The 11,499-nt window shown below is 36.4% G+C and overlaps 1 protein-coding gene across 1 annotated transcript; it reads right to left on the reverse strand.

Annotated features, from left to right (window-relative positions):
• Nucleotides 1-262: 262 nt before the first annotated feature.
• On the reverse strand, nucleotides 263-10,130 carry GGT1 (gamma-glutamyl transpeptidase 1). The gene is made up of 6 exons (XM_017844739.5): nucleotides 9,470-10,130; nucleotides 5,277-5,795; nucleotides 3,156-3,391; nucleotides 2,157-2,421; nucleotides 1,027-1,164; nucleotides 263-757 (listed from the first exon to the last, which is right to left on the reverse strand). The coding sequence occupies exons 1-6, from the start codon at nucleotides 9,818-9,820 to the stop codon at nucleotides 512-514; spliced, it is 1,755 nt and encodes a 584-aa protein (XP_017700228.4). The 5' UTR covers nucleotides 9,821-10,130; the 3' UTR covers nucleotides 263-511.
• Nucleotides 10,131-11,499: the final 1,369 nt, after the last annotated feature.

Here is an 11,499-nt window from a genome sequence, read left to right on the forward strand (position 1 = left end):
CGTATTACTACAGAATCATGAGATTTATGATTATGAAGTCTTTTCAGAATTCAAACTAAAGCTATTAATTTTACCTTACTGAGGGGGCAAATATTTCAGGGTGCCTGATAGAATTTTTGAGATTCTTTTTTCCTTGTGATCTCAAGATTCTCTACAACTTTGAACCAACCTTCTCATTTAAGCAGCCAAATACCTCTTACAAAATCTCAACTATCAAATTTGGAAAAACTTATATGTAAGGATAAAATATAGAACCATGATCTTAAAACCTTAAAATGCGACCAAGTGCACAATTCCCCATATAATTCATCAATTTACTTTTGTTTGCAGAAGCTTCAACTTATGGTTCGATTTATTGGTGCAAGCAAATGGACAGAACAAATGTTTGTTTAGGCAGTTTGCTATTAGATTAAGTGTTCAGCATCATCTTAAGTGTTCAGCATCAACAGAAATAATATCAAAGAATGGAGCTTTTTCTTGCTTCACTTCATTGAGGAATCACACCAGCAGTTCAGTAGCCAGCCGGAAGACCACCTTTTCTTGGGTCACTGACAGCAGTTAGGTCGCCAAACTTAACCCCGTCATGCATCTTCGAGTTCTCCAGGCTATGGACAACAAACTGGCATATGGTACCACCAGCTAGGCCTTGTAGGACATGGCCCTTCTTCTGTAAGTCTGCTCTTGTTGTAGCAGGAAGTTCAAAATGGTCTCCTGTTACTGTTGTCCAATTCTCATACTGAACCACATTTGGGATTAGCTGCACAAAAAGAAGTAAATTTAATTGAAAGATCATGGAATTTGAACACCAAGAACACTAAATCAAGGAAAAAGAAGAATATACTAATCTTCATCTTCGGAAGGTCAGTTAAGGATCTTTTAAGAAAAATCCTAGAGCAAAACATAACCATTAAATGTAACCGGAAAATCTTTTTGGTCTGGATTGGTTATTTAGATGAAAATCCTCTCCGAAAATGGCAAAAAAGGTATCTGTGTGTATGTTTTGGGGTGAGGGGACTGTAATGAAACCTGATGATAAGTTCGTGGAGCCATAACAGAAGACAATGGATCCATTCTCTTTGCAAAATGATTCAAAAATACTTCAGTAGTCCCAGCTATAATCATAGCTCCTCCACTTGCACCTACCACAGCCTTCAATTGTCCATCCTGTAAAGGTAGAAAACAAGGATAGCAAAGTAGCAATAATTAGTTCACAATTGTTGAGCTATAGTATGTTTAATTATGCAAATATTATCCAAAATCTAGAATTATTTACCTCCTGAAAATTATGCACATTGATATTCTTTTTTCTAAATAATCTACTTTTGACTTAAGAATCTGTTAAGAAGTCTCAATTACGGAAGAAATCACTTGCAGCCAGTGCTTTTATCAGAAAAGTAAATCTCATTATCAAAGGATAGCATGATTCACCTGGAGAGGATCAAGGATCATCTGTTGGATTTCACTCTATGTAGACTCTTAAGCATCTTATTTCCTAATCTTGCCTTTGTCCCTTCACCAATCTTGCATTTTGTTCTCAGCTTCTCTGATTTATGGTTATTGTTTGTTTTATCTAGTCAGTTTTCATTCACCTTTTCCAAAGTGCCTCTACCATCTTAGGGGTCTATGCTGCTCAAAAGAAATGAGAATGAGCAGGAGTTTGATAATTGTAGTTGCTTGCAGCAATCAGGATGACACTAATAAAAATGAGCATTTAATCCAGAGCACTTATATGGGAAGATTATTGTGATTCAGGGAGAATTTTCTTCATTTGTTCAACAACTACAGCCATTAAGGTTTACTAGTTCGGTACGAATCTCATATAACCCGCTTTCTTCCTGTGATACTATTTGAACTGGAAATTCCAATCATAATATGAAGAAGCAGGCTTTTACCGCCTTTTCTTTACAAAAAAAATACTATTCAAATTGCATATTTGCATATCTGTTTGTATAACCCCCATTGATTTTTGATCCTACTTTCCTCCATCGGTACTAAGTAACTGATTTGCTGTGCTGGATCATCATGAAATGGGACAAGAATGGTACATACAAGTATTCAAGTACAAGCAATCTAAAAATTAGCATGCTGTCTTCGAACATCAGGTTTAATTTAAACTATGAATCAAAGATAATTGCTAGAATGAAAGGGGAAAGTACCTTAAGAACAATTGTAGGTGCCATAGAGGATAATGGCCTTTTCAATGGGCTGATGAAGTTTGCAGGAGCTGGTGGTGGAACATTAGCAGAAGCATTACCAGGGATAGAAAAGTCATCCATCTCATTATTAAGCACTATTCCAGTGCTTGGTGAGAGAAATCGTGCTCCAAAGTATGAGTTGACAGTAGAAGTCATTGAAATGGCATTTCGTTCACTATCAACAATGCACAAGTGACTGGTTCCATGGTCATGGATGATATTCCACCTGAGCACGTCAGTTCTTACTATTAACACCTTTCTTGAAATTCATGTATGAGGTACTGCTAAACCAAATGATAAATATTACACTACATCCTTTTTAAATTACAAGACAGTAAGCATTGATAGGCAAACATCATTTCTTCTTCTTATTTTCTGAATTATAATGTTAACTACTTTGAGTGTTAATATTAAAATTATGTTTATCTCAACAAGCCACGGATTTGCATGCCTAAAAAACTATTTGACCAGGATACTTCAAAGCAGATCATGTGTCATGCATGAAAGAGACGTCTCACTTCAGTGAATCCTTTCCTGTAATTGAAATGGATGAATTCATCTTACCACAATTTTAAAATGTTGTTGTGAGATATAATGTTCTGCAAACTCAAGATGTTAGTCTTTGGAAACATATAGATAATATGACCACCAAGGAAGAGAATTAGATTGAAGTTTCAAAGTTTTAGCATGATCCTTACTTTTCCCAGAATGGGTCATTAATAAAATTATTGTCTCTAGGAAATAATTACTTCCAAATGAATCTCCCTGGATACCTACATCAAGTGGTTGCCACTGTTAAAAAATAAATAAATAAATTAGATAGAATATGTAAATCCCATAGTTTGTAAAACTCAACCTTTAGTTTCCTATATTAGATCAACTATAACTGCATGCAGGAAGCTATGATCTGTAAGTTCTAATTTAATTGAGGCCATATTAGGAGGTTAAATCTTTGTTTACCTCCCACCATAATGACTAGGATCAAAAGTCCTATTGTCAAAAATGGTTTTCTTCAAATTTTCTGCAAACTTGGTGGAAAGCATATCAGAGAGAACTTCTGTGACATTTACAAAGTCAGGATCACCAAGATTCATTCTCATGGCAAACATGTGTTTCAGTGATTCAATAAGCCGATGAAGCCCAAGAGAGCCAGAAACACCTGAAGGAATTCCATATTGAGCAAGAATATTTAATATCTGTGCCATCAAAAAAAGAGAAGAGAAAAAGGGAAAAATGTGTTATAAAGTCAGTCTAACATGAATATTTGTGTTGAACACATGCTAAGACATGCAAAAAAAAAAAAAAAAAAAAGATATTGAGGAGTTTATTTTTAGGATTTTGACGTGTTATCTCCCTTTCCATGACTCAACCCTGAAACAGTTGCCTTCTCTTAAATAAAGACATTCAGGACCTGAATTCCTTATGAACATGACAAAATAGTCCCTGCCATTCAACTGGTATCTAACTCCAATAATCTCATAATGTTAAATCATGATCATAACCTTAATCCATCCTAATGTTATAATCATAAAGAATATGAGCTGAGAGTAGATCATAGCTAGAGTTTGTGTTTTAATACTAGAATAAATAAGGTTATAATTGTCATTTGCGATAATCCCATTCATTACATTTTTTTTGAAAAAGGTCCTAGATGCCCTTTATAAGAAAAGAGGATGTTTTGGGTTTGGGTTGGAAAAGGGGCACGGATATGCCAAAAACTCTCTTTTCCCCCATATTATTTAAATATGTTAGATCAAATATCCAAAGACTACCCATAAAAAAAAACCCAAAAGCTATTTCCACTTTCAGACAATTCACCCAACTGCAACCATTGAGACTTCCCCCTACTTGTTTAGTTATACCTCAAGCTATTCAGAATTTTTATTTTTTCATTATATATTTTTATTTTAAGCCTAAATTGAGTTTGACATGCAATCCTATGCCAGAAAACTACCTATAAACATGTTAATATTGATTTTATCATACCAGAAAAAAATATTAGCAATTATTCCTCCTCACAGCATAACAAAAGTTAGCATATATATCAACAAAATTTACTTAATTTCTGCATGCATATGCACAACCTAGGAAGAAAAATTAAGGTCTTCAATGACAACATATAACATGCACTTCAATACAAAGTACGTCGTACCGACCCAAACCGGATAGTATGAAGCGTATCGTACCATATCAGTATCCAGTACGAGTGGTTTACCGACACTCGGTACGCCAAAAAAGCTTCATACTGTACCGTATCGATACTATGCTAGTGTGGCACCAATACGAGGTCCGGTACCGAGACGACGAACCTTGCTTCAATATTTTACAAGAATATCAGAAATTAAAAAAAAAAACACTACAACAACGATCAGGACCAAAAGATATAAGATGCTTGGCTGGTAGGTTGTAACTCTATTAACAATGATAGTCGAGGTTGGTCAGCTAAGAAAGCATATTATCGAATCAAAATGCAATGCTCGAGCTTCATGAAAATGCTCTATTATCCTGCTTTGGTTCCCTGTTTATGGAATGGAAGGGGCAAAAGGAGCTAGGCCATCTAATTCCGGAAATAAAATGCAATCCCAATAAATAATATTAGTGTTTTTGGTAGTTCAAAGCAGCCATTTACAAAAATAGCACTAAAGAGAAGACAACGTAGTTATTGCGTGATCAGTCATTTTTAGAGGTTTGTTTGCCAAATGAACAATAATAGTTATTTCAGAAGTCCAAAACAGCCATTTATGATTTTTGACAAAGAACTAATGCAAGGGAAACATTATTATCATGTGATGGGTCACTTGTTTAGATGCTATGCTTACTGCACAATTCATCAAATCTGAATCATTCTACGTGAGGCCAGATAACTATGCCTATTTTATCCCCTATACATACATGCCAGTTTGAATTGTAGAAAAATATTCCCATATGAAATCAGAACAAGGATTATAAAACTAGAGGATTTTAAATGGCACGAAATGGAGAGAACTGCAACTTATGTTCATCACATAAAGCAAAATAATTTATTGTTTGGGACTCAGTAAAAAACAATATGTAATAAGAATGATTTAAGAAAAAACTTACGAGTGTCATTCCTGGACCACCAGATGATGGGGGTGGCATGCCCAAAATCTTTAGCCCCATGAAATCTGCAGAGATTGGTTCCCTCACCTTTAATTGATATTTCTGCAAGTCTTTCATTGTTAATATGCCTCCAGAGTTCCGAATATCTCTAAGTAAGTTAATTCCAACTGAGCCATTATAAAATGCTTGTGGTCCAAGGCTTGCGATATCTTCCAATGTATGTGCAAGCCTTTTATTATGGCAAGTATCACCTGGCTGCAGGAGGCTTCCATTTGATGTAAACAAGTCATGCAGCCCTTTATCTGCAAAAATGCCTGAATTTGTTCTTTCCATCTGCATATATAGATAAGGAGATATTCTGAAGCCTCTACGAGCAATACGTGCAGCTGGTTTTACAACCCTCTTCCATGGAAGCTTGCCATGTTGCTTCCAGGCTTCATGGAGACCTGCAAGTTCCCCTGGAACAGCTACAGAGAGGACGCCACTTGCTTTTAATGCAGCATTGCCAGCATACATGTTCTGCAGACATCATCGAGATATTGGAATTTTGAATAAAGGGCATTGGCTATCTGGTCCAAATATAAATAAATTGTTGAGGGTCATTACATGTCCTAGTTCTAGTAGGATATTTATTTTAGTTCAACTGGTTATCAAGTCAAAAGATGAATCCTAATTATCTTAGAATTAAGTGAGTTTTAGCTTCTTAATTGTGGACTATAATTACTTTAGTGTGCTATCCTATAGTGCCAAAGAGCAGCACTCAAGTACACCAACTAGAGTATGGGCTTTGATTTTTTATAAAGGAATTTCACTTTGTCTAGGACTGAAGAGGTGGCTTTGTTGGTGAGTCTAAGTTAGGGGTGGCAATTGGGTCAGGTTGGATCAGATACAGATAGGTTGGACTATAATTACTTTAGTGTGCTATCCTATAGTGCCAAAGAGCAGCACTCAAGTACACCAACTAGAGTATGGGCTTTGATTTTTTTTAAAGGAATTTCACTTTGTCTAGGACTGAAGAGGTGGCTTTGTTGGTTAGTCTAAGTTAGGGATGGAAATTGGGTCGGGTTGGGTCAGATACAGGTAGGTTGGATGCAGGTCGGTGAAAAATTCATCAACCCAAATCTGACCTATTTATTAAACATGCCAAAATTTCAAATCCAAATCTGACTTATTTATTAAATAGGTAACCTGACCGGATTCACATAACCCATTTATTAAACAAGTTAAAAGGGTTAAATGGGTTAGTTGGGTTTTAAACGGGTTAAATTGATTTAAATAGGTTAAACATGTTAAGCAGGTCGGGTTAAACAACTTTTAAACAGGTCATAAATAGGTTAAGCAGGTTTCAAACAGGTTAGATAAGTTTCAAACAGATTAAACAGGTCAGGTCATTACCCGACCCAATTATTAAATAGGTCAAAACAGGTTAAACGAATCAAAGGTTTAAATCTAAACCCTACCTATTTAATAAACAGGTTTAGACGGGTTGACCCATTACGATCTAAACCTATTTATGTTAAACCCAAACCAACTTAAAGCGGGTCGTTCGTGGGTTCGGTTGATGGGACGGATCATAAATTGCCATCTCTAGTCTAAGTAGGAGTAGAGTTCTTGGTAAGGAAAGTACATATATAGCATTTTTGGTTGGTTATGCTATTGGTGAGATGCACCTTGTTGAGCTTTAGTGCTCCATGTTGCCGGGCTCCATTATTGCTCATGTGCCCGCTTAATGTTATTGAGGTTTGGTCCCATTCAATGAAGTCTATATGTGAGGTCTAGTAGCTCATTATAGAATATATTGCAGAGAGTAATAGCACTTCGACAGGTGAGCTTTGTAACCCTCTTATTTATTTAATAAATTTTTTTATTCTCTCCAATTTTATTCTTTTCTCAAATATATTTTTACTATATTGGGCTTGTTCAAGGTGATCCTTGGCTAGCCGATCTTATTTAATAAATGACTATGCCGTGCTACGCACTATCAAGTAGTGTTTAGATTTTCTGCATAAATCATATGCTATAATATCTACTATTATTATTCCGAATTTTTATCATTATAATTATAATTATTGTTTTATCATTCTTGTCCTAATCATCATTTATTATGATTGTTACTACCATTAATATTATGAAACTAAGGTCATGGGTTGCTTCAGATGAGGAAAATGAGGACTACAGCAGTAAGGCAAGGAACAGCAAGAAAAGAAGACAGAAGAAAGCACAAAAGGTGGGAGAGTGGGAATCCTTAGCCATAAGTATTCAAGCTGAAACAAACTGTAAGAAACAAAGTCAAGCTTTGAGAAACAAGAAGGAAATGAGGTCTGGGAAGCCCAGACTAGGGGTGGCAAAATATGATCCGATCCGCCAACCCGACCCGTATTCGACCCGTCATAAACAGGTTTGGGTTTGGCCTAAACAGATTCGGGTCGTAAACAGGTCGACTCGTTTAACCTGTTTATTAATTGGGTCGGATACGGGTTTTAGATGTCGGACCCGTTTAAACCGTTTAACCCGTTTAACTGTTGGGCAGGTTAAACAGGTCTAAACGGGTTAAACGGGTTAAACAGGTTAGACAGGTATAAACAGGTTAAACGGGTCTAAACAGGTCTAAACAGGTCGGGTTGGGCAGGTTAAACAGGTTGAGTTGGACAGATTAAACAAGTCTAAACAGGTTAAACGGGTCAGGTTGGGCAAACAGGTTAAACAGGTCGGGTCGGGTTGGGTAAACAGATTACCTGTTTATTAAACAGGTTAAACGGGTCGGGTCGGGTTACCTGTTTAATAAACAGGTCAGGTTCAGGTTTGTAATTTCTGACCCGTTTAATAAACAGATCGGATTCAAATTTATAGTTTTCTGACCCGACCTGTATTTGACCCGATCTGTTTATGCCTGACCCGACCCGATTGCCACCCCTAGCCCAGACCAATACTGATCACATACATACCTTTCAAAAAGTCCACTGGCCAAAAAGTTTGCCATTCATCTAAAGTATGTGGTCCTCAAAAATTCAAAATAGCATTATGATACTCCACATGTTCTGCAACTTGCCCAGTGGTGAGGAATGGACAGCACCCACTGAATGTCTTCAACCTCCATTTCTTACAACTACTAGTAGCGCATGGATCTTGGCTTAATTAGAGCTGGAACTATCACTAAACTGTGGAAAAACAGTTGAAGAACCACCAATCTATTTTCCTCAAAAATCTCCATACAACTTTAGGGGGTTAGAGGAGGGATAGTTCTTTAATAATAATTTCCCTATTCAAACTCAAATGATTAGAGGGGTTGCCTCTTGAAGGTTCAGTTTATGAATACACATGTAATTTATGATAGTATAGACCTCTTTCCTTAATCAATCCAGGTCAAAAGTTTGTTTCTTAAGATTGGTAAATCAAGTCACAACTCCCAAGCAAAGAAATTTTTTTAAAAAATGAATGTTAGACTCAGTAAATCTGATGTCACCATTTAGATCACGCTTCCTCATTGGTTCTGCAAACTCTACGTTAAATCAATATAAGAACAAGCATTCATCTCTAAGCAACAGAAATAACATACCAAAGACCAAAACTGAAACATCTACTTTATTTCTCTGTTTTCTATAATTATCTGAAAGGCCTTAACTAAAACAAATAAAAGCATAAAGAGCTTCGGTGAAATCTGAGTCATATATCTAATCCACCATGCAAATCATAAATAGCTGTAATTTCCACAACAAGTCAAAAAATTAAAAAAAAATCTTCATAAAGACAAATTTCATTTTTTCCCCCACCTTCCCACCAAGTACGCTTCGTCATATGGAGGGGGAAAAAAACTGGAAATGTTTCACAAATACAAACTGTAGTATTCGTTGAATCTGTTGCCACCAAGATACTAACTTTCCAAATCAATGCTTTGGAGTCTGCAAATTCCACAGATTTAACCTTCAAAAGAGCTAAATTTTTCGCATCCACAAGCTTCTAAACTTATTACCACTAATCTATTTCCAAAAAAAAAAAAAAAATCATTAACTGCAATTCCAATTTTTAATGAGTCTTTTGTCACCAAAATACCAACTTTTCATAACCAATTTTCAAAATAATAATAACAATAACAACAAAAAACAACATTCACATAATAACAAATATAATAACCACAACAAACCACGGAAACACACCTAAAAACAGGAAGAAACAAAAAAGATGGTGGGTTTTACCTGCGAAGCCGACAAGGGAGCAGTCTCCCTGGAATCAAAGGCCTGGGCTTTCCCATTCGCCAACCTCAGGAGCATGAAGGCGCCGCCCCCCAGGCCGCTGGAAGCCGGGCTGACAACACCCAAGCAGAGCGCAGCAGCGACAGCGGCGTCCACGGCGTGGCCTCCCTCCCGGAGGATGTCCCTCCCGACCCTGGAGCACCGGCCGTCGTCGGTGGCCACTGCGCCGTGCCTCGATATGATCACCTCCGGCCGATGGCCGCTCCAGCTTGAAGCTAGCCATGGCGCGGCCAGGAGAAGAGCAACGGTTATCCAGAGGAGTGAGAGGTCGGGAGAGGAGGGGCCGCCGGCCATGGCGTCGGAGAGGAGGAGACTGGAGAGCTAGGAGGAGGAGTGGACAGAGAGAGAGAGAGCGAAAGAGAGAGAGGAGTTGGGCATGCCTCGCCTTCTCCGCCCCTTTTACCGTTGAAGGTGGCCCAAATTCGAATCTTTTGGAAACCCGAGACCGTTATTTGCAGTTAATTTCCCATTTTGTTCTTTTAATTACTCCTTATTCGATAGAACATTAGGTGTATGAATAAGAATTAAAGTAACAGTTTCAGGCCTCCTCTTTTGCATACTTATAGTAACATAATAAGATTACATTTCTCTTGATGATACTTTCCTTATCCCGTGAATAGTGAATAGGTACATTTCATTTCTAATTATTATCTGTTATTTTTAGTATTTAATTTAATACTAACTATTGTTTTGGTATACAATACTTACTATTTGAAATACCGCCATTAGAACAATTGATGATGGTTTTCGTAGGCAGCAAGTTATGATCCAATCTGTCAACCCTAGGTCCATTTTAAGTAGTTTTAAATTTGACATAGAGAAGTTAACATCTGTTTGATTTGTTTAAATTTGTTTAACATATTTTTGTCCCATATAACTTGATCCACTTAACATGTTTAACCGTTTAAATTTATTTAATCTTTTTAAAACTGATTTAACTATGTTTAGTCCATTTAATCTAACATAACCTATTTAATAAATAGATTATATGGATTGGATCGAGTTACTTATCTAATAAATAAATTGAGCTCGAACGATGAATTTTTAACCCGATCCATATCCAACTCGGTCCATATCTAATCCAACCTAATTTGATTCCTGTTAATTTTCCATTTTATTCCTTTTACTCGGTTTATCTTGCAATAGAACAGTAGCCGTTGCAGTGGATACCATTCAAGGTTAAAAATAGTAGCAATTTAAGTATTAAAACTTTTAGAGCCCCTCTGGGTTATATATAATAATGGAGAAAAGATAATGGACGTAATAATTCATTATTTAATATTAACATGGTCCACTGCAATGCAAACAATGGCTGTTATTTTTTATTTTTTTTAATGAAACGTTACTTTTCTGAAAAATTTTAATGTTCACATCAAATGTCCCTTTGAAAAATAATACCTTTTTCTAATCCAATAAACAGTAAATGGGAACCTTAATGCTGCTATTTTTTTTATTGCTTGTTATTTTTAGTGATTATTTTAACATTAAAAAATTGAAATATTATTCTTTGAGACAAATAACTTTCATTATAGATCTCAATAATGGTTTAGCTGGGTCCATTAGGATAAAATAATGCCACTATTGAAACATTGCTATTATTATTTTTGGTACATCAAGCATTGCTATTATTTGACATCATAATAGAAAGGAATCAAATAGCATTGTGGTGCACCGGTGGTCTTGGCGTGTTGAGAAGTAGCTTTGGAGTCCATTAAGAACAAAAAACCGGGTCCAAAGCAGAAGTTTTGGAGCAATGCTCTTGTACCAGTTGCCTTTGAATGTGATTGGTTGTTTCCCTTCAAATTTATAGGCTGAGACGTTAGCTTTTCATTTGATAACTTATTGTATCACATCTCATCGCATTTCACGCCTCAAAACACTTCCTTGAAGACGACAACAGGTTCTGGGGAAATGATGCGATCCCATTGGCGAAATATTATAATAACTTAGCTGTTTATATTTAAGTATACCCG

This window comes from Phoenix dactylifera, chromosome 7 (genome assembly GCF_051530095.1).
Source record: "Phoenix dactylifera cultivar Ajwa chromosome 7, Ajwa_hap1_PhDact_Kaust_v1.1, whole genome shotgun sequence".
Taxonomy (NCBI): Eukaryota; Viridiplantae; Streptophyta; class Magnoliopsida; order Arecales; family Arecaceae; genus Phoenix; species Phoenix dactylifera.

What these genes read in the sequence shown, in the direction of transcription:
- GGT1 (XM_017844739.5), bottom strand. Translation starts at nt 9,820, where the DNA reads ATGGCCGGCGGCCCCTCCTCTCCCGACCTCTCACTCCTCTGGATAACC. An exon ending in CCTAGTCATTATGGTGGGAG is followed by an intron (nt 2,422 to 3,155) that starts GTAAACAAAGAT and finishes TGACGTGCTCAG; the next exon opens with GTGGAATATCATCCATGACC. An exon ending in CACCTACAATTGTTCTTAAG is followed by an intron (nt 1,165 to 2,156) that starts GTACTTTCCCCT and finishes CTACCTTTACAG; the next exon opens with GATGGACAATTGAAGGCTGT.